General features: G+C 36.3%; 2 protein-coding genes and 1 pseudogene across 8 annotated transcripts; all 3 read left to right on the top strand.

Moving 5' to 3' along the window:
- The first annotated feature begins 822 nt into the window (after positions 1–822).
- On the top strand, positions 823–8301 carry LOC111280312 (uncharacterized). The gene is made up of 9 exons (XM_022867560.2): positions 823–913; positions 1385–3077; positions 3174–3534; positions 3687–3771; positions 3871–3927; positions 4440–4499; positions 4588–4809; positions 5330–6859; positions 7425–8301. Exons 2-9 carry the CDS (start codon positions 1499–1501, stop codon positions 7917–7919), a joined length of 4389 nt encoding a protein of 1462 aa, XP_022723295.2. The 5' UTR covers positions 823–913; positions 1385–1498; the 3' UTR covers positions 7920–8301.
- A 1070-nt stretch (positions 8302–9371) lies between these two features.
- Positions 9372–15837, top strand: LOC111280275 (ATP synthase gamma chain, chloroplastic-like; annotated as a pseudogene).
- Positions 15838–18817: 2980 nt separating this feature from the next.
- On the top strand, positions 18818–21053 carry LOC111280845 (uncharacterized). 7 transcript variants are annotated; one of them, XM_089757392.1, is made up of 4 exons: positions 18831–19050; positions 19502–19681; positions 19940–20496; positions 20698–21053. In XM_089757392.1, the coding sequence occupies exons 3-4, from the start codon at positions 19949–19951 to the stop codon at positions 20831–20833; spliced, it is 684 nt and encodes a 227-aa protein (XP_089613518.1). In that variant the 5' UTR covers positions 18831–19050; positions 19502–19681; positions 19940–19948; the 3' UTR covers positions 20834–21053. The 7 variants fall into 7 exon arrangements, with proteins under 7 accessions (XP_022724093.2, XP_089613518.1, XP_089613517.1 ...); XM_089757391.1 differs by lacking the exon at positions 18831–19050 and adding an exon at positions 19057–19354; XM_089757393.1 differs by lacking the exon at positions 18831–19050 and adding an exon at positions 19057–19354 and having other exon boundaries at positions 19502–19802.
- Positions 21054–22835: the final 1782 nt, after the last annotated feature.

Genomic DNA, 22835 nt, shown 5'->3' with positions numbered 1-22835 from the left:
AATTTTAAACATAAATACAATACGTTTAATATATAAATTATACACAATATAAAATATTTAATATATATAATTAATTTATTTAAATATGATATAAATAAACACAAATAATATAGATATATATAAATAGATGTAAGTAATATGAGTATATACGAATATATATAATTAATATAAATATATATAAAAATTTTATGTATATAAAAATATATTTTTAAAAAATATATTTTATGTTATTTTCATATCGTATTTGCTTTTGTTTGAAAACAAAAAATAAAATTGTGATTTTTTTTATGTACATGTACAATTTTTTCATGTTATATATAAAAATTTTATATATACATTATTTTTTTATATTATTTTTATATCGTATAATCTTATCATATTTAAAATTTTTATAATTACTCTCTTATCCACTCGATTAAAATGATCAAAATGCTAATGTTTATCCATTTATTAATATCCTAAAAAAATATTTATTTTATCCTTTAAACATTAAAATATATCTAACAAAAACTTTTTCAAATGTATATGGGATTTCACTTATCATCTACCATGATAAAAATATCATGAAAAACAAGGATTGAAATAAAAAAAAAAAATTAACACACTTTCTTCACCATGTTGGTGCTGAGTAAATTTGGATAATTATTTCTCATTATTTATCATTTTTAAGCTACACATATTTAGACTCTGTTTAATAGATTTTTTGCTATTTATTTTTTATTTATTTCCTCTTTTGCAAAAAAAAAAAATTGTTTCTGACAAATCGTCACCAAAGACAAAATTCCTTCTTTTTATGTTTTGTGGAAAACGACGCCGTTACCTGGTCTGATGGATAGAATTGCACAGGTTTCTGTCTTCCGCGGCTCAAATTCCCAAATTCCAAAGTTCCTTAGCAGAGCCGATTCAATCGATGGTACGAGCTCGATTCTCCTCTTTTTCTTTTTGTTATTTTGAATGATTTGTTCTTATTTTTCATGTTTTAAACTGTTTCAACAAAATGTTTCGCGGTTTTTAATCTTCTAAACCCGTTCTTTATATTAACTTCTCTCGGGAGCTAGGGTTCTTGGTGATTTATATGCAATGCAGTTATATTAGGATTTAAAATAGATATTATTTAATCCTAATTAACAAATTAATTGGCCAATGCTTTCACTTTTTTGATTTATCTGCATGTAATCATCTAATTAGATGAATGATGTTTGCAATCAGTTTTAGGTTAGTTGCTTCTTCTACCACGCGCTAATTCAAAATACGATCTTATTTTAATTGTTGTATAAGAGAATTGTCTTGTTTCCAGATTGATGTTGATGATGATTAAAGCACATGTCTTTTTTTAGTCAAGGTTTGGGGTAATTATTCATTGCGATTTTTGTTCTTGCTTCAGTGTAGTGAAAGGCGTATGGATGTTTAATCTCGTGGATGGTTTTGGTAATTGCTGCTTATAGAGGAATTTGAGGTTCATAAGGATTGGTTTTGGCAATAAAATCCTTTATTCAAAATGTCTTCGTGTGAGAATGTACGACCAAGTGAAGTTGGGAGCCAAGGTCATCAAAATGCTCCTCCTGTTGTAAGTGATGGCCGCTCAAAACCCGATGATGGTGTGGAGGAGATTGAGGAAGAAGTGGAGGATGAGGAGGATGAAGAGGAAGATGTAGATTTCAATCCCTTTTTGAAGGAAACACCTTCTCCAGAAGCTTCTTCTAGTTTGAGCTCTGAAATCGAGGGTTTAGATGTTGATGTTGTTGATAGTAGAGCAAATACGCATGTTACTGCTGATGTCAATTCATCAAAGATTAATACTAAGTTGCAAAATTGTGAAGTTGGAGATACTGAACATTGTGATGAGGAAACTGTGATGCAAAGTACTGCCTCCCCTGAAGTGCAAAATACTGATTCAAGGAAACATAATAAGAGGAAGCCTGGATCTGGTTCTCAATCAGAAAGAGAAAAGGAAAGTCAGTTGAGCAGTGTAAAAAATAGTATGGTAGGAGATTTGAGTAATGCTACACATTTCTGGAAGCCTTTAATGCATTTGGATGATGCCGAAGATGATGCTATCTGCAGGCGTACGAGGGCTCGCTATTCGCTTGCCAGTTTCACTCTTGATGAACTCGAGGCTTTTCTTCAGGAAACAGATGATGAGGATGATGTTCAAAATGTTGATATTGATGATGAAGAGGAGTATAGGAAATTTCTTGCGGCTGTTTTGCAAGGGGGGGATGGTGATCACCAATCAACTCAGGAAAATGAAAATTTTGATGATGAAGATGAGGACAATGACGTGGATTTTGAAATAGAACTTGAAGAGGCACTTGAGAGGGATTATGATGAAGCTACAGTGGAAAAGACACTGGCAGAGGAAACTCAAAGAGCTGGACGGCGGCCAGAGACAAGGCAGAATAGACGGCAAAAAGCTTCTGCCCAATATGAAAGAAAACTTATAGAGCAGACTAAGAGGCCATTGTGTCCCCTCGTACCAATCTTGCCTAATGGGCCTTTTGCACCCATACCTACTCATAATGGGAAAACCTGGATGCCTGAATTTTACCAGAGTTGTGTGCCCTCAGCAGCAGATGGTTTCATCAATGGATTTACTCCATATCAAATAGGCCAGTTGCATTGCTTGATACATGAGCATGTACAACTTCTTATTCAAATATTTTCTCTTTGTGCACTTGAACATTCTCGGCAGCATATTGCATCTCAAATTCAGGGATTGATTCTCGAGATGCTTCACAAACGAGATGAGGCAATAGCTTGTAAAAGAAAGCCATATCCTGATACTTGCTTCAGGCCTCCTTATGTCTCTTCATCAGTGCCAAATGAGGTCCCTCTTTTGTGCCCCATGCAGAGCACCTCTAAAACATCTACACTTAATGCTGATGGAGTCTGCTTTTCCCCAAACACTGATATGCCTGATTCTCAAAATATTTCCAGTCCTAGAAGAAGATATGAACACGTCTCTAATGGACAATTGTGCTCTTCCTGGGTGCCTTTTTTAAGCAGCCCAGTAATGTCCATTCTTGATGTTGCTCCACTTAATTTAGTTGGGAGATACATTGATGATGTTTATTCTGGTATGCACTTTTTGTAAACTGAATAATTTTTTTTGTTCATTTTGTTGCTTGCTATTCTTGTCCCTGAGATTTGACAATTTACAATTACTATGACAGCTATCCAGGAGCATCGGCATCGACACTTGGAGAATAGTTGTGCTACTCAATATGAAAAGGAGCCTCTTTTCCCTCATCCTTGTTTTCCATCTATGGTGGAAGCTAATAATGAAGCATTAAGAGGCAGTGCTCTGCCGGTTGGCTGTACAGTGCCATCGTCAGTCTTTCAGCCTCCACCTAAGAAAACATTGGCTGCTACACTTGTTGAGAAAACCAAAAAGCAGTCTGTTGCTGTAGTCCCTAAGGAAATTGCCAAGTTAGCACACAGATTTTTTCCTTTGTTCAATCCTGCTTTATTTCCACATAAGCCACCTCCTGTGGCAGTTGCAAATCGGGTTCTTTTTACAGATGCAGAGGATGAGTGAGTTGCATGTTTCCCTGTTCTCTTGTTGGTTGATTGTCTTGATTCTTCGTTAGGCGTCTATTCTCATATGAAGGTTAATTTATTTAAACAAAGAGAAAAAACGAAGCTTGTGAAGGTTCATCGTCTTTATATTTGAGATTTTGATGCAGATTACTGGCTTTGGGCTTAATGAAATATAATTCAGATTGGAAAGCGATTCAGCATCATTTTCTTCCTTGCAAATCTAAGCATCAGGTAACTTGTATCCTCATCTTTAGTTGCAACTTTATCTACCATTCTTTGTGAGTAAGCACTAACTCACTATTTCATTTTATTTACATTTACTTGTTTCAGATTTTTGTCAGGCAAAAAAATCGCTGCTCATCTAAAGCGCCAGAAAATCCCATAAAGGTATGTGAACAATCTTGAGCAAATCTAAAATGAACTTATCTGCTTATTGATATGTGTTTGACTTTTGTTCTATTTTTTATTCAATAAATTGGATAAATTAAAATGATATGTCTCATGCTTTATTTTTTTTGTACCTGCCTCCATATCTTCTGATAAAGCACCATGATTCTCAAATATGTTAATTTTCATATTTGGTTATAAATTGGACCTAATTAACTTGGTCACCTGTTTAGTTTCTCCATAAAGCATCTTGTTTTTTTCAATGGTTAAAAGAAATTTATGGTTTTGGAATGTCTAATACTTAATTGTTAGAAGAGCTTAACTGTATTGGGTGTCTAAAGTAGTGATCTGATTGTTAGGTAATGTACGTTGCAAGAGGTGGTCTTTTGATAAAATTTTCTACTTGAAATGTTACATCATGGTAGTTAACTTGCATTACAGGTACTTGGTTGCTGATGTTTTTACTTTTTATTTGCACGAATAAATAAGAAATATTTTGGTGCTTTGTGCAGGCAGTCCGGAGAATGAAAGCCTCTCCTTTGACTGCGGAAGAGATGCGAGGTATTCAGGAGGTAATCTCATCATTATTCTGTACTACGTATGTCTCATTGTTCTTTGACAATAGTCTTGTAATTCCAAGTATAATTTTAACATCCACAGGGGCTCAAGGTTTTTAAACTTGACTGGATGTCCGTCTGGAAATTTATTGTCCCTCACAGGGATCCATCCTTACTTCCCCGGCAATGGCGCATAGCCCTTGGAACTCAGAGGTCATATAAACAAGATGCAGCCAAGAAAGAGAAGCGGCGGCTATATGAATCAGAAAGACGAAAGCGTAAAGCTGCCGAGTTGACAAATCGGCAACATGCACCCAATAAAGAGGTTTGTTTACATTTTAAAGTTGGAAACATGTATTCCCATAAAGAGGTTTGTTTACCTTTTTTAAGTAGGAAACATGTAATCCCATTTACTTCTTCACTCTTTAATGTTTTATTCAGATTACTATCTATAATCTTCAAATCAAGGTTGATATGTCAAAGATTGTGTGGATAAAATGAATGTTTCATAAATAGTTGCACCAATGTATTTATATGTATAAAAAGTTAAGCTTCAAACTAGCTGATCTCTTTGTTGCTTGGCTAAAGCTTGATCTTGGCTCATTTAGTTGATTGCACAGCATTGCATATTGGATTAATCACTTGCACACCATAAAGTGAAGATTCTAAAATGTTCAAAAGATTGTAATTAAAAATCAACCTCTATTCTATATTCATGCGATGTTCTTTGTATAGTTCATTCATTAACTTTATAAACCATATTGTTTGACTCAGCTAGGATGTATGATGCTTGGGGAAGTGCTCTTTTCAAAGATGATTATTTAATTTACTTTCCTTGACTGTAGGACTGTCAAGCTGAATATACTGGTGTAGAGAATTGCAGTGGAGATGATGACATGGATAATGCAGACGAGTCTTATGTTCATGAGGGATTTTTAGCTGATTGGAGGCCAGGTGCATCCAAGCTCATTTCATCTGAAAGTCCTTGCACAAACATTAGAGGCAAGAACGTTCCTAATATGTCAAGAGAAGAGGGTGCTCATGTCAGAGAACAATCAAATAGCTGTATGTCTGCAGTTGTTCAGCCCTTGACCGGCCATATGCAGGGATCTCCACATGTGTTGAACCATCCCCAGCATCCTTACACCTTTTCTCATTGTGCATCCAGTGCATTGCAGCCAACCCATCAAGTTCCTAATATGATATTAAATACCTCCAAATCTCAAATATGTTTACGACCATATCGATCTCGTAAATCCAACAATCTACGTGTAGTGAAATTGGCGCCAGACTTGCCCCCAGTGAATCTTCCACCAACTGTTCGTGTAATCTCAGAGTCAGCTTTGAAAATCAATCAATGTGGGGCATACACCAAGGTATCTGCAACCGGAGATGTTGTTGATGTTGGAATTGGAAATATGGTTTCTCCATATTCTCATCTTGCTATGTCATTGATGAATAAAAGAGATAAAAGCAATCCAACAAGAGAAAATGTCACAAATTCACGCTCAGAAGTTGTCAAGGACAAAAGTGTTGCAGAAGAAAGAAGTAGTCATACGGATCTTCAGATGCATCCTTTGCTGTTCCAGGCCCCTGAAGATGGACAAGTGCCATATTATCCATTGAATTGTGGAACTGGTTCATCCAGCTCTTTCAGTTTCTTTTCTGGGAATCAACCCCAACTAAACCTAAGTCTCTTTTACAATCCCCAGCAAGCCAACCATGCTGTTGATAGTTTGACCAAATATGTGAAGAGGAAGGAATCCATTTCAGCATCAAGTGGCATTGACTTCCACCCGCTTCTGCAAAGAACTGATGATACAAATAGTGAACTAGTGACTGCATGCTCAACTGCTTCTCCATCTCTTGGTTTGGATGGCAAATCTGCTACACCCTGTAATCCTTCCAATTCTGTCCAGATGAAGTCAGTAGTCCATTGCAGCCCATGTGCCACCAGATCTAGACCCTCTAGTCCTAATGAGAAGTCCAACGAGCTAGACTTGGAGATCCATCTCAGTTCTTCATCTACTAAAGAGAATGCAGCAATAAGTAGGGATGCGACTGCACATTCTAAAAACTCATCAGTTAGTTTACTAAATTCTCAAAATGCAACCGAAACGCAAGACGCTTTCCATTCATCAGGCAACAAGTTTGTTTCTGGTGCCCATGCATCTAGTGTATCAAGCAAAATCATTGGCAGATACATTGATGATCCAAGTGACCAGTCTCATCCGGAGATCGTGATGGAAAAGGAAGAGTTAAGTGACTCAGATGAAGAGATTGAAGAACATGTGGAGTTTGAGTGTGAGGAAATGGCTGATTCTGAAGGAGAAGAAGGTTCAGGCTGTGAGCAAGTTTCTGAGATGCAAGATAAGGTGCCCCTCTTCTTTTTTTTTTTTTCTTTGTTAGATTCACTTGATCTGAAATATGAAAAGAATTGCATAGGTATCTAAGTCTAATTAATCTTTGCTTCTATCTTCATTTGCCATGCTTTGATTATAATAGAGCTAAACCCTGAAAATCTATCTTCTGAAATTCTTGTTATCACTTCAATTTATCACACTATTTTGTTTAAAAAATTCTGTTCTGACTTCGTTTGTGGCATTGGAGATAATATTGCACTTATGCATGGGGCTGCTTCCCTGGACCTTTTTGTCTGTTTTGTCTGTTTATTTTATGAATTGTACTTATTTTCCTATGTTTTTCTTTTTGGGAACCTGGCCTTTTCCCATAGATACAAGAACATGCTTTGGCATCATCTGTGTTCTTCTCTATGCCCTCTATGTTCCTAGCTATTTTGTTATCAAATGAGCTGGGGCTTGGGGGGCACTGCTTCATGAGTTTGTCTGTATGTTGTTCCTTAATTCCTACTTGGGAGGCACTACTTTATCAGTTTGTCTGTTTGTTGTTCCTTAATTCCTACTTCATTGCTTTTTGTAGGAGGCCCAAGGTTCTACAACACAAGAAATTGTGACAGACGAAGATTGTAACAATCAGGAATGCGAATTAAGCACCCACGGTAACTCACAGGGCAATGTTTGTGTGCCTGAAAGGGGAAACCCGTCTTTCTTGAAGCTGGGTTTGACATGTCCAAAGAAGGATGCAAGCAGTTGCTGGCTGAGCTTGGATTCATCTGCATCAGGCCGTACTTCACGCTCCAAATCTAAGAATGAAGCGAGTACAATGAGCAAAAGCCCTCCGACTAAAACTTTGGCTCCATATCGTCTCAGCAGACCTTTGAAGCAGGCAACACCAATCACAAGAAAAGTTACGGTGCAGGAGCATGCTATAAACATGCCAGAACAACTCAGCTTGGGTCCTCTTTCTGTTCCTACATTGAGGAAACCAAGAAAGCGTACATGTCGGGCTAATGCAATCGCACAAGCTGGTTCGAGTTTAGGGAACCCAAAAAAAGATGCTAAAGACAGTGGTTAGTTAACTACACATTCATTGTTGGTGAATGGTGATCAATCTAAAGGGTTTCCTTATATTCCTTGGATGCTGCCAACCCAATTTGGACATGAGAAACTTCAGTGGAAACTCAAATAAGTGAAAAAGAGAAAGATAATCGACCCTCCTTCCTCAAGCAAGTTTTGGAGTTAGTGTTTTCATACGACTGTTGACATGGCTGGGAGGAGGGTCTTCTTCCAGATTTTGCACCTCCACTGTCTTAAATCTTGCTGTAAATTGTACAGTTATTATGCAATGGCGTGAGCATCAAGTGTCCGTTTGTCAATGCTCTCGTACACAAACTTTGCTTTGTATTTATTAGGGACGATTTCAATTCATTGAAATGAGATATCCTTTATTCCCCTTCTTCATGGGTATAATTATGAATGGGCATCTATCTGAGAGATAAATATATAAAATAATTGTACAGATGAGATATCCAACGTGGCCTCCCAAGTTCTCAGGGGCCTGGAATGCTTAAATTCTTGAACTTGCCTGTTGATAGGATCCCCTCCCGGTTTTCACTCGAGTCCATGGTTTTGTTTACTATCCTTTCTTCCCCTTCTTACGTTCAAAGAAAACGTAGACATTGAAAGTTATAGCTCTAGCAACACTGATCTAATGCGGGCATTTCAGTCCTGATGCAGATGTTGCGTCCTATCATATTGAAACCGATCTTCTTCATAAATCTGACCAATAATGTATCGGTCGCTGATTGTGTGGTGTTGAAATTTCTCTATTTTGTTTTCTTTTTCGTTTGTTATTGTTTGAGGGTATTGTTTTCTATATAATGCAAACTTTTGTATGGAAATATAGATAGATATTTGGATTGTAAAGCTCAATCTTTTGATATTTTCTCCAACCATTCTTAGAGAAAAAGCTGTTGTTACATGAAGTCTCTGGCTTTTCTTATCAGGGGAATGCTGACAACAAACTCATAAAACATGATAGAATATTAATAAAAGCGGTATTCCTATGAGGACGTTGAGCACCGCACCCAGAAAGCTTTGGCTGCGTGACCAAAATTACCTGAACTTGTGACATCAAGGAGTAAAATCACATCGAGCAGCTCTGCTGCTGAGAGGATCTAGCTATGGAGCTGTATATACCTTTCAGAATAGGGAGACTATCACGTTAAGATCCAAAACACAGCCACTGAGATCTTGCCACATCAGATAGGCCCCAGCAGGATGTAATGTTGAAACAGCAACGAATGATATTCTTATCCCCAAACCTCATCCATTCCATCCCTCTCCCTCCACTCATTCCCTCTCATTTCCTCCGTACCAGAAGCCACTCTCCAACACACGAAAAGATAAGACTTAACAAAGACATATTGGTCAATACAAAAGCAATCCCGCAAAGGGGATCGCTCTTCTCTTGCTCTCTTTGGAGTAATCCTCTTCTTGTAGAGCTCCAGAATCAGTTGTCACCATCTCTTGTTCTAATCTGACAATGTGGGTGTCCTCAAAATATCTCTTTCTGACACCTCTTCATCTCTTTCCGTTCTTTCATCAGCTCTTTCCAGCTTCCTACTCAAATTTCAACTACCTGTAACCCTTCAAGGTCTTCATCTGCAACTCCAGTTCAATGTAGCCTCCATGAGATTAAAGATCGTATTGGTTCAGTAAAGAACACGCAGAAGATCACTGAAGCCATGAAACTTCTTGTTGCTGCGGCTAAAGTCAGGAGAGCACAAGAAGCTGTGGTCAATGGTAGACCTTTCTCTGAGTCTCTAGTAGAAGTTCTCTACAACATCAATAAGCAGGTCCAGACTGAAGATATAGATCTTCCTCTTACAAATTTTAGGCCCGTCCAAAAAGTGTTGCGCCTGAAACAATAATCACAACAATACAAAAGTAATAGACAATAATTAATAATTAAAGATGCAAGAAAAATAAAACACATTAAGATTTACGTGAAAAAACCCTTCAGTGTAGAGAAAAAAAATCACGGATCACCAGAAAAATTTTCACTATCAAATAATAAGTATACAAAATTTTTTTCTAGCTAAAACTAGAGTTAAACAACAACTAGAGAAAATAATTGAAGAAATCTCATCAAATAAGTGACTCAATAAATACACCTTGGATTTGTTCTTAGAGAGCTTCAAACACGATCTTCACCGTTCAGAATGTAAAACTCTGAATCATAAACCTCTTAACAATGTTTCAATTCAATCGAATCACAGATCGACTTTCGTTCAATCAACTCTCCCTTCTTCTTTTTCTCTTTACTTTTTTTGGTTTTTTTTTCTTTTTCTACTTAATTTTCGACATACACTTAAAATAATCCCACCTCTTTTTTATTAAGTAGCTAGGGTTTTGTGTAAAATAAAAGATCAAAGCTCATGGTCTTTACTTGATCCAAAACTACTTACATGAGGCTGGACTCCATTTTTCTAACAATCTCTCCCTCCGCCTTATTAGGAGGAGATTCGTCACCATAGCAGTTTCATTTGAAACTTACCTTGGCCAGAGAACTCATTCTGGTCAAGTTACTACAAAGCTCAAGCTTTTCTCTGAAAAGTATTTTAGTTAACATATCTACTACATTCTTATCAGTATGAATTTTTTTCAATAATATATGTTATTTTTCAATCGCTGAATGTAACCAATGATATCTAATATCAATGTGCTTTGTTCTAGCATGGTACATAGTATTCTTACTCAAATCTAAAGTACTTTGGCTATCACAAAATATCACATACTCTTTCTGATTCAACCTCAATTCAAAAAGAAAACGTTTCATCCAAAGCATTTCTTTACATGCTTCGGTTGCTGCAATATACTTAGTCTCTGTAGTTGACAAAGCAACACACTTCTACAACTTAGATTGCCAAGATACAGCTCCTCCTGCAAAAGTGAACAAATACCCTGAAGTAGATTTTCTACCATCAAGATCTCCTGTTATGTCAGCATCAGTAAACCCTTCTAGAACTGATTGTGAAACTCCATAAGTCAAGCACATTTTTTAGGTACCCCTCAAATATCTAAAAATTTATTTCACTGCTTCTCAGTGAACCTTTCTCGGATTAGAAAAAAATCTACTCACTACACCAACTGTATGAGCAATGTCAGGCTTTGTACAAATCATAAGATACATTAAAGAACCGACTGCAAAAGAATAAAGAATACTAGATATAGCTAGTTGCTCTTCCTTAGACACTGGACAAGATTTCTTACTTAGATAAAAATGGTTGGTAAGTGAATTGCTAACTGATTTAGCATGTTGCATGTTGAATCTACCAAGCACTCGTTCAACATATTTTTTCTGTGACAACCATAGCTTTTCAACTCTCCTATCCCGGATAATGTCCATACCAAGAATCTGCTTTACTGGACCTAAATCCTTCATATCAAAAGACTTAGACAATTATTCTTTCAACCTGTAAACCATACTAGCATCTTGTCCTACAATCAACATATCATCAACATATATTAATAGGATAATGAAGTTACCATTAGGGAATTGTTTAACATACACACAAGAATCCACTACTGTTTTTTTATAACTATGACTCACCATAAAAGAATCAAACTTCTTGTACCACTGTCGCGGAGCTTGTTTCAAGCCATACAAGGTTTTCTTCAATTTGTAAACTAAGTGCTCTTTTCCTTTCACTTCAAAACCCTCAGGCTAATTCATATAAATGTCCTCATGCAAATCACCATGCAAAAATACAGTTTTAACATCAAGTTGCTCAAGCTCAAGATTCAAACTACCTATTAATCCTAGTACCACTTGAATAGAACTCCTCTTTACAACTGGAGCAAAGATCTCATCAAAATCGATGCCTGGTTTTTGAGAAAAACTTTTTACCACCAATCGAGCTTTGTACCTCACTAGTTTGTCACCATCTTTTTTCAACTTGAATACCCATTTATTCTTTAATGGCCTCTTCCTTGTTGGAAGTTTAACAAGATCATAAGTACCATTCTTTCGCAATGACTCCATCTCTTTTTTTTATTTCTTTTAACTAGTGCTCTCTATCCGGAGTATCTTACACATCTTGAAAGCTTTCTGGCTCCCCTTCACTGGTAACTAAATAAAATCTGAACTTGAATACGTGATAGATGGCCTGTGCTCTCTAGTAGATCTCCTAGGCTGAGACTCTACATCACTTGATGTCGAAGGTAGCTCCCCTTGCTCAACACTTTCAGGTAGAGAGGTTTGCTCCCCCTACTCAAAATTAATTGCATATGGCTCGTCACCTAGTGTGGCTGGCTCATTCATATCCCCAAGTTCTGTTTTTTACTCATTTCCACAATATGTGGCTCTTTCTTGTGGAATCCTTGTTAGTGTTGAAACATCACACTTAACAGTAACCCGTGTAGTCTTCTCATTTTTTTCAAAGTCTGCTATAGTTTTTTTTTCATGAAAGATCACATCTTTGCTTCTGACTGTCTTTTTTTTTATTGGATCCCATACCCTATAGCCAAATTTCTCATCACCATATCTTACAAACACACACTGTGTAGCTTTACTATCAAGCTTTGATCTCTGTTCTTTCGACACATGCATGAATGCTTTACACCTAAAAACTTTTAAGTGAGAGTATGGAGTATCTTTTCCTATCCACACTCTTTCTGAAATGTCAAAGCCTAAAGGAACTGATGGGGACCTATTAAGTAAATAACAAGCTATGTTGACTGCTTCACCCTAGAATGGCTTTGGTAATTTTGTCATCTTTAACATACATCTGACTTTTTTCACAATGGTGAGATTCATTCTTTCAGCTATACCATTATGCTGCGGTGTTTCAGGTTCTGTCCTCTTATGCCTGATCTCGTGCTTTAAGTAATATTCTTCAAAGCCTTTAGATGTGTGTTCCCACCATTATCAGTTCTAATACACTTCAAGGGTAACCCTGTCATCCTTTCAATCATGGCATAAAATTTTTAAAAATACTGCAGTACTTGACTTTTATATTTCAACATATACACCCAAGTCTTACGTGAAGCATCATCAATAAAAGTAACAAAATATCTACTACCACCTAATGACTCAACCTCAATGGGATCACATACGTCAGAATAAATTAATTCCAATTTATTTTCTTTTCTCTGAGAACTTTTACGAAAAAAAACTCTATCATACTTACCAAACAAACAATAATCACATGTATCGAGAGACATACCTTTGGTCAAGGGAATGAGAGACTGCCTTGTCAAAACTTGTAACTCTTTTTCACTCATGTGTGCCAAACTCCTGTGTCACAAGTTTGCTGAAGCATTATTTTTAACGGTATTTACCTGGTTACCATTCAATTATATCTATGTCTTATACATTATGCATCATAGTTTTCTCCTTGTAACTATCATAGATCCTTTGAGAAGCTTCCACTGTCCATTCTTTTGTCGACTTTTATATCCCTCATTATCAAAGACATTAATAGCAAGCAAGTTCATTCTCATATCTGGAATGTGTCTGATATCCCTCGAAGTCAACATGCAGCCTGTACTAGTTTGTATAACAATATCACCAATCCTAACAATTTACGACACATTCTTGTTTCCTATCTTGGTACAACCAAAGTCTCATGCTTTGTAAGTTTTAAACAACTCTCTCTTAAGAACACAATGATATGCCGCTCCTGTATCAACTATCCACTCAATACCGGGATCACTAACATAATTACAATCACCATGTATACAAATCAAAGTAACTGAATCACTATCTGAATTCACTGCTACAACATTACCATTATCTGAACTCTTGCCTTTCTCATATTTTCGTTCTTGCTTCAAGATTTTACAATTTCGTTTTATATGACCTACCTTACCACAATAGAAACACTTCACTTTACCTCTAGCCTTGGATCTATGTTTAGACTTACCATGATCTTTTGAGTCTTGACCTCTGTCGATGTTTCTACCCCTATTCTCTGTGGCCAGAGCTTGATTTCCAGGGTTTACATCTTTTCGTCTCGTTTCTTCATTAAGCAAATTGTCCTTTACCATCTCCAATGTTATCTTATAATCAGGAGTTGAATTAAGAACAGTTACAACTAGAGTATTCCAACTATCTGACAATGAACCCAAAAGAAATAACGCCTTCATTTCATCATCCATCTTAAGCTCCATAGTAGTCATCCGATTAAATATATCTTAAAAATTACTCAAGTGTTTTGTAACTGATCGTCCATCCCTGTACTGTAAAGTTGTAAGCTTTTTAACAAGCATAACTTTATTCATACATGTTTTTCTCTCATACAATGATGTCAATTTTTCTCAAACAATGTGAGCATCTGATTCTTGCGCTACATGATGAAACACGCTGATATCAATCCATTTTTTGATTGCGTCTTTCTACCTAGCTTTTTTCAGCTTTCATATTTCATATCCGCTGGTTTAGCCGAATCACCCAATACTGGCTCATACAAATCTTTACAGTATAGATGATCCTCCATCATAGGCTTCCAAATTGAATAATTCGATGCTGTCAATTTTATCATGAAATCTGTATCACCATCCATGATCTCAAATAGAATTTACTTCTATCCTGGGTTGCTTCTGTATTGATGTCTCAAAATAACCCTCACTCTGATATCACTTGTTGCACCTGAAGCAATAATCACAACAATACAGAAGCAATAGACAACAATCAATAATCAAAGACGCAGGAAAAATAAAGCACACCAAGATTTACGTGAAAAATCCTCCAGTGTAGAGAAAAAAAATCATGGACCACCAGAAAAATCTTCACTATCAAATAATAGGTATACAAAGTTCTTCTCTAGCTAAAACTAGAGCTAAATAATAACTAGAGAAAACAATTGGAGAAATCTCATCAAATAAGTGACTCAATAAATACACCATGAATTTGTTCCTAGAGAACTTCAAACCCGATCTTTACCGCTTAGAATGTAGAACTCTGAATCATAAACCTTTTGACAAGGTTTCAACTCAGTCGGACTACGGATTGACTTCCGTTCAATCAACTCTCCCTTCTCCTTTTTCTCTCTGCTTTTTTTGACTTTTCTTCTTTCTCTATTTGATTTTCGACACACACTTAAAACAACCTCACCTCTTTTTTATTAAATAGCTAGGGTTCTGTCTAAAATAAAAGATCAAGGCTCATGGCCTTTACTTTGTCCAAAACCACTTACATGAGGCTGGACCCATTTTGCTAACAAAAAGTTGCCTTGGTCGTTGTTACCGGTGATCGTGGTCTTTGCGGAGGTTTCAACAATGCTAACTGTCATCAAGAAAGCCGAAGCAAGAATTGCAGAATTGACGGAGCTTGGACTTGATTATACTGTAATTAGTGTGGGGAAGAAGGGTAATTCATATTTTATCCGTAGGCCTTTCATTCCAGTGGATAGGTTTCAAGAGGTTAGTACACTCCCTACGGCCAAAGAAGCTCAGGCAATTGCAGATAATGTTTTTTCACTTTTTGTTAGTGAAGAAGTTGATAAAGTAGAGCTTTTGTACACCAAGTTCGTATCGTTGGTTAAGTCTAATCCTGTGATCCATACTTTGCTTCCACTCTCACCAAAGGGAGAGACCTGTGATGTAAATGGGGTTTGTGTTGATGCTGCTGAGAATGAGTTCTTCAGATTGACAACCAAGGAAGGGAAACTGACAGTTGAGAGAGAAGTTGTGAGGACTGAGATAATGGAATTCTCTCTCTCCCATTTGGCAGTTTGAGCAGGATCCAGTTCAGATTCTTGATGCTTTATTGCCTCTCTATCTCAACAGCCAGATTTTGAGGGCTTTGCAAGAACCATTAACTAGTGAGCTTGCTGCTTGGATGAGTGTCATGAGCAATGCCACTGATAATGCCCAGGAATTGAATTGAAAAAGACCTTGTCAATTTTGTACAATAGGCAGCGCCAAGCGAAAATCACTGGAGAGATTTTGCAGATTGTTGCTGGTGCCAATGCTATGGCCTAATGAACTTGCGCTTCTTCTTTTCTCAACAATTGTGTTTCTTTATAGGTATAAAAAATATGAGTAATTTCCTTATTCATTTCTATATGCATTTTTAAGAACAATCATGCAGATAAGATACATTTTGCATTGTAATTCTCAAATGCTTGTAAACTCTTTGCACAATGAGAACTGCAATGTATTTTGGAATTGAAATAGAAGAGGATTCTACCCATCTTTGTATGTTATTTTCCCCTTACATGCATAATACTTGTTTGCTTCCATTCAGATGTTTTTATTTCTGTTAATGCTTGCTCATGATTCAGTAAGATCATGGTTGCGGAAGAATGATTTTCACTTGCTTCTCTTGGCTATGCTATATAGCAAGCAAAACTATTGTCTTCTTGAATCAAAGCTGACAGATGAATCAGGCTTCGTTCTTCAAAACTACTGAGTGAGACCAGAGATTTATTTTAACAAATAACTTAAAGTGGCCTTTTCAAAGTAGATTCATTCGATTGCCTGCCCCTTTTGTCTTCTAATCTGTTATTGTGTTCATTTAGAAAGGACTTCCCTGAAAGCAAGTAAATTATCCAGTTTGCTTAACAAAGAAGCATCTGTGCCCTAAACTTGATCAAAATTCAGATCATTCAAATGTTGCCATGCCAAAAAGTTTTGTTGATAAAAAGCAGCGACAGCAGTCCGTTCTCATGAATGTCGAAAACTACGTAAACTTCTTATCTTGTTTTTCTTTCTTTTCTTTAAAATCAATTGGCATGCTGTTGGCCTTGATGACATGTCTAGTTTCAGTCATGCCACTATCAATGCATCCAACTACATCAGATGTTTTCATTAGGAAATTTGGTGGGTATAAGTTAACTTCTCCAGCAATTTAGCTGCCTATATTAGAAATTTGAATGATATGCAGTTCACAGGCAAAAGCAACAGAAAACACAGAATCCTGCATAAAGCATTGATGCCAACTAGTTGGAGCTAGCCATATGAATCTGTTTGGCCACTTTCTTTATGCGCTTGCCCTATATGATAAACAAAGCTCCCATTCCTCCTAAATCTCATTCCAGGTTGGTAATAAGGAACAGAGAATTTGGCAGAGACCCCAATCCGTATTAATGATTTAAACAAACTTTCAGGGACAACATGTGCTGAACTCTGAAAATAAAGAAGGCAAGGTAGAACCACTTTTCCTGTGTTTAAAGCAAGAAAAAGAAGTTTAATAAAGAGAGGATCACATTCACATGTTGCTCTGGGGAGGAGTTTGGCAGATAAAAAAACTGTAATCTGACTAAAGATATTGCAAATTATAAAAATAGATGCTTGTTTGGTGGCCGAGATTGGTTTTACAAGAGGGTGATTGAGCAAAGACTGGTCTTGGAACCGGCCTGCACTTGATAATATGGAGCTTTACCATGGGGCTAAGAATAATAAAAGAAAAGAAACTGGTTAAGCAAAGATGCAAATCATTCCCATCTCATAGCTTGTACGGATCGTTTAGTGATACATATCCTTTAGTGGTTCTTCCCTTTCAAAAGCTCATTTTGCTGCCATAGTTCTATATCTTAAAATTGTTCATCCATTTTTGTTTATTTCCCTCTATTAGAAAACTATCTAAACAAAGCTTTAAGGTTGGAGCAATGACAATGGCCAATCAGCACTCGCATTGCAAATTGCATTTGCTTGATTTATCAAATGACATATAAGCCTAAGCCTACTTTGGAATATGATGAATATTGTAAGGTGGGAAGTGATTATGTACCCTTTTTTACTTAAAAACTAATGATTTAATATGTGCAAGTTAATGGTAATAATTGAAATTGTGAGGGATTTCAAGAAGGTTCCTCATTGGGATATGTATCTTCCCTTACTAGCCACCCAAGTTGCCTCAGCTTTGGCTGGCATTTGAAGGGAGCAACACCTAAATTAGAAGTGATAGTTTTGTGAGTGACCCAAAATGGTGGTTGACAAGGACTAAGATTGGAATTCATCGGAGAGTTCCACTTACCATCTCCTAAAAAGGAAAAAGCAAGAAGATATACCGAAAGTTGTGCTTTTGCAATTCCATGTGCTTATCTTGTCAATGTAATACCTAATTTGGTCCTGTTTGAATGGCAGCAATGAGGGTTCTTTTATGTAATGATTAGAACGTTAACTTTTGGTAGCTTATTCCTATCCATCGAAATCTCAACTTATCTTTTGCAAATTACGTTTCTTTTTTTTTTTTTTTTTTTTACAATGGATGGCGAAATACGAAGATAGAAAAAAAATTATAAAAATTTTAAATTATTAAATGATATCTCTAAAAATAATTGTATAAATGAATTAAATTAAATTTTAAATTTAAATTATGATATCTTTAATTTATGATTTATACTCTTATTTTTTATTAGTGCATTAATGCTTTATTAGGATCAGAAAATTTTAATGTAACATCAAAGTGACTATAGTAGAAATAATAATGGATTAGAAACGGATTGGAACGAATTTTTCTCATTTGATTTTGATTCAATCTCTTAATATTTATATTTAATTTTGATTGAATTTGGTATTCAAATATTATTTATTTCATACTCGATCCCTACAAATTTTAATTTATGCAATAAATGATTGTCTGGCCGCTGTAATAAGTCATTTCAAAAACAAAAATTCTAAGTTGTGACCGTGGAGATAAGGGCTTGAATTCCAGCAGCCTCATTTCCGTTTTGTATTTATGGAAAATCTGAAACTTGGAACAAAAAAAGATTTGTTTCTCTTACTTTCTCTATAAGCAATGAATCAATTAACAGTAGCTCGTAAAAATGGAACTATTACTACATTCACAACCTAACTTTTGAATGGTTGATAATATTCTCCCACTTATTATTAAGTGATGATCGAATCATGAGCAACATCAACCAGGAAAGATAAAAAAAAAACAAAAAAGGTGTTGACCCACACGCCTTTTCTTTTTGGTCACTGTCCAACAGAGCTCTTGATTTGAGTTGAAAAGACCCCTCAACCTCAGTCTGCTAAATTCCTCAAAGCCCAGGAAGCATTGAAGAATGAAGTAGTGATTATATATTATGATCATATATCATTCATCCATCACGTACTAAGATTCACCAGAAGCAAAGTCACCCCCCCCCCCCAACACGTATATCAATGCAACTATCGCCCAACCAAATGCTTTTACTCCTTTGAGTTGCTGCTGTGAGTTGGGGATAAGGCTGCGGAAATCAGTGAAGTTGGTCAGTCCAATCCATCTCTTCCACTTTTCTCGATCAGAAGCCATTCTTTTCAGTGATTACAAAAATATAGTCATAGTTAAAAGTTACGTAAAAGAAATATCTTACTATATAAAATCATCAATGGACACTCAAAGTGTATAAACTATAAAGCAATAAAACCCCAGATGAAGAAATCTCTTAGACTCCCAAAAAAGCTTGCTCTGATAAACTTGCTTCCTGGATTTGCTCAATGCCTCAATACCTTCCTCTAGCCTCTTTTCTGTGGGTGCCAACTGCCACCCACCTTTACAGAAACCATTTGGTTGTAAGTTTATAGAAGTAGCAACTAGATTGTAGTAGCAGTAGTATTTTTTTCATCATAATATTTTAGCAAGATATACAGACCATAAGGCATAGAAGTTGGGGAAAATAAGCAATGATCATTATTTACATATGCTGTTGTTTGTTGCAGGGTAATATTTTGAGGGTTTTGAAATCTTTGATCTTCTTTGGAAGTATTAAGACACAGGGGAAAAAGAGTATTTTCACGGCTTCTCTTCTGTTCTCCTGGTTGGTTTTTGGAGTTAAGCAAAGTACCCATTTGTGGTATCTTTGAAAAGCATTGGTTCTTTCGGAGGGTATTGAAGCAAAGGCAGGGCATATTCCTGATACCCTATTATTTTTTTACATCTTTCTCCTTCTATTCTCAAGAGATAAACTCAGATTTATCTAGTTGCAAACAACACAAAATGTCATGAACTATATAAATAAATGTAAGAAAATAAAAATTTTGTTCCCTTGTATTTATAGTGAAAGAAGCGACTTTATTTTTATCCAACTCTCTCTCTTTCTCTAAGGTATTGACTATTACACTCGAATATTGAATTTTTTTTTTTTTTCATTTTGCTAGAGCAAAGTCATGGCAGATTGGCAACGTATCTTGAGCAAGAACACTGGTGGTTGCAGTAGGAAATCAATGAGATATGAAGATTTTGATGAAGAAGAAGTGTGGTCTTATGAGAAGAAGGAAGATTCAAGTTCCACACCAAGGAAACCTAGGGAGTCCTCAAGTTCTTCCTCTGCATGGCGCCTTCCAAGCGCACCAAGAATGATCCAAAGAGTTAGCAACTCAGCAAGCCATGAAGCCAAGGTGGCTCAGCAATCATCAACTCCAATGAATATCCCTGATTGGTCCAAGTTATATGGCAAGCATGCAAATATGGAGTCGTCCAGAAACGGATCATATGTTGACAACAGGGATGGAATTGCTTATAATGATGGGGATTATGGTCGTTGTGAGGAGGATGAAGATGATGATATTGTCCCTCCACATGAATGGCTAGCTAGGAAGCTTTCAAGGAGTCAGATTTCTTCTTTCTCCGTTTGCGAAGGGATGGGAAGGACGCTTAAAGGCAAAGATCTCAGCAAAGTGAGGAATTCAGTTTTGACAAAAACAGGTTTCCTCGAGTAATGTCACAACATCAACAGTTCAACACCAGATCATCATCTTCATTGCATATTACAACCTTCATATAATGCCATCACCAATTATCATCACATCATCAGCACCACCACCATGATCATCATGTTCATGTTCATCTTCATTGTTCTTTGGGTCACTTGTTAACCTTTTTGCTTTTATCAACTTTTGCTTGTGTTATGTTGCAGGCATGTAATGAACTTGGAACTAGAAAACGGTCTTAAAACAAGTTGGAGCTGCCTTTTTGCTGTGGTTTTTCAAGAAGAGGAAAGGAAAAAAAAAGAAAGTTGGCTGCCTCTGAGATTTTGTCTGCTAGTGGAATAGGGTTTGTTTGTGTTTTGTATATAGTTGGAGTGCACCTTTAACAGTAAACAGAAATAGTCAATCATCTTTCAATTCTTCTTTTGGCTGCTCTTACATTTATCATCAAATTTTAGATCTTTATAGTTGATTTAACAATTTTTAGTAGTAGTTAGTAGTTCTAATTCCTTCATGACTGTTGTTTTTCCTCTCAGTGTCCATATATTTTAATGGTTTTTTTGTACTTCCTTTCTCTATTGTTTCTTTTGTTTTTGCGGGTCAAAACGCCAAACAACAAAGTCAACAGTAAAGCGTCAAACTTTCATCCTGTCCAAAATTTGACCTGTTTCTATAATAGCCAAACCCAGATTTTAACAGGTTAACCCCAGCCAAGATGAAGAATCACAAACATTGGCACTCTCGCAATTCTCATTTCAATGAATCAATTCTTTATTTATGTTCTTCATTTTTAGCTGTTAGCTGATTACTCTCTTGTTCTTGCTGCTTCAACTCCAAAGCTATGTCTCCTCAAACAAGATAAAAGGAAAAGAAATCTATACTTATAGGGCATAAGATAAAAGTATTCAGATGCATCTTCAGCCATTTCCTTCAGAATCAGGGGCCACCATTATACAAAAAGTTTGCAGAAGGGAATCGTCTTGCTGCTCCTGGTTGGGCAGATTTTTATCATATTTATATAACTATTATCTATATACAACACAGCCTACATTTTGATTCAAAGATTGTACTCTTGCATCTCCACAACTTGGTTTTTGGTTCTACCCTTTTGCCGACACGAATTCAACTATTTTTTTCCCTCAATAATTCTCCCACCACTTCCTCTGCTTAAACGTACGACCCTTAATTCGTTCAAAGGACCACTCAACTCTCTTTCTGCTTGCCATCAGCCACATGGAAAGGTGTCATGCATAAGCCACAAGTGGTGCTCCCATTAAAATGAAACAAATCTAGTTCTAACTTACAACACATTAATTTTATTATTCCTTTGAACTTGCTGTTGCTGTTGCTCTCATCTTTATTGCCCCTTTGTGGTATTATTATCTACTTTATACCTTATCAAGGATATGCCAACACAAGTTAGGGCTTAAAGTTGTTTCTGATTTTGACCTGTACATCCTTTGCCATTAATTCATCACAACAAACCATTTTTGTCAAATGGATGTTCCATCATTTAGAAAGGTACCATGGCTGGCTGCCACTATCATAACTACTCCCATCTTTATCTTTCAAATTAATCGATTGATGAAAAATCTAGGCTAGGAACAGAGCCGTTTTCATTTCCATACCTAGCAGCAACTCTCACTCAAACTTCCCTTTTCACCACATTTTGTTCTTGTTTGTAGTTTAATATTTTAACATCGATTTACTAAAGTACTGCTAATTACTCTTTTAGGTATTGTTATAATCATTTATGACCGTTTATCCTGGTTTTCTTTTAAGGATGAAAGTATTAGTTACCTAGGATGGCATTACTAATTGTAATATTGGCCAAATATATGTCATGAATGAAAAGTCTGATGACTGAACATGTAAATATGATCTATGATTTCACTATTCCTGCCTCCAGGGTGGAGAGTTCTTGTTAATATTGTTGTCTGAAGCCCCAATCAAATATTAAGTTTGGGCAGTGAACCTATCAGAGGCCAGCTTTCAATATTGGGATAACAGTCGTTTGGAGTGTATTTCTTTTGTGTACTGTGTTGTCTTGTTTATGTATATTATTGTAGAACTGACAACTTTTTTCCTTGCAGATTGTGAATGTAAAGCTCAAGCCGGTAATATATGTGTTGCTAAATTTGACTGGAGGTGCAGTGGGATTTGCAGATCTGCGGAGAGGATTATGTAAGTTCATCTGCGTTGTGGTGAGGACAAAAATTCTTTATGGAGCACGATCTTCGTGCGAACTACGAGAAGTACTTTAAGAGGAAAGAAATACATGAGAGAGCAGGCATAGATATGCTTTTTGTTTCCTTTTCCCTTCTTTTTTTCCCCTTTACTACACTTA

Source organism: Durio zibethinus, chromosome 28 (assembly GCF_047325235.1).
Source record: "Durio zibethinus cultivar Kanyao isolate XHJ-2024 chromosome 28, ASM4732523v1, whole genome shotgun sequence".
Taxonomy (NCBI): domain Eukaryota; kingdom Viridiplantae; phylum Streptophyta; class Magnoliopsida; order Malvales; family Malvaceae; genus Durio; species Durio zibethinus.
The sequence above is the reverse complement of the archived record's forward strand: the minus strand, read 5'-3'. Positions and strand labels throughout refer to the sequence as shown.

What these genes read in the sequence shown, in the direction of transcription:
- LOC111280312 (XM_022867560.2), top strand. Translation starts at nt 1,499, where the DNA reads ATGTCTTCGTGTGAGAATGTACGACCAAGTGAAGTTGGGAGCCAAGGT. An exon ending in CATTGATGATGTTTATTCTG is followed by an intron (nt 3,078 to 3,173) that starts GTATGCACTTTT and finishes TTACTATGACAG; the next exon opens with CTATCCAGGAGCATCGGCAT. An exon ending in AGATGCGAGGTATTCAGGAG is followed by an intron (nt 4,500 to 4,587) that starts GTAATCTCATCA and finishes TAACATCCACAG; the next exon opens with GGGCTCAAGGTTTTTAAACT.
- LOC111280845 (XM_022868358.2), top strand. Translation starts at nt 19,949, where the DNA reads ATGGCAGATTGGCAACGTATCTTGAGCAAGAACACTGGTGGTTGCAGT. An exon ending in ACAAAAACAGGTTTCCTCGA is followed by an intron (nt 20,497 to 20,697) that starts GTAATGTCACAA and finishes GTTATGTTGCAG; the next exon opens with GCATGTAATGAACTTGGAAC.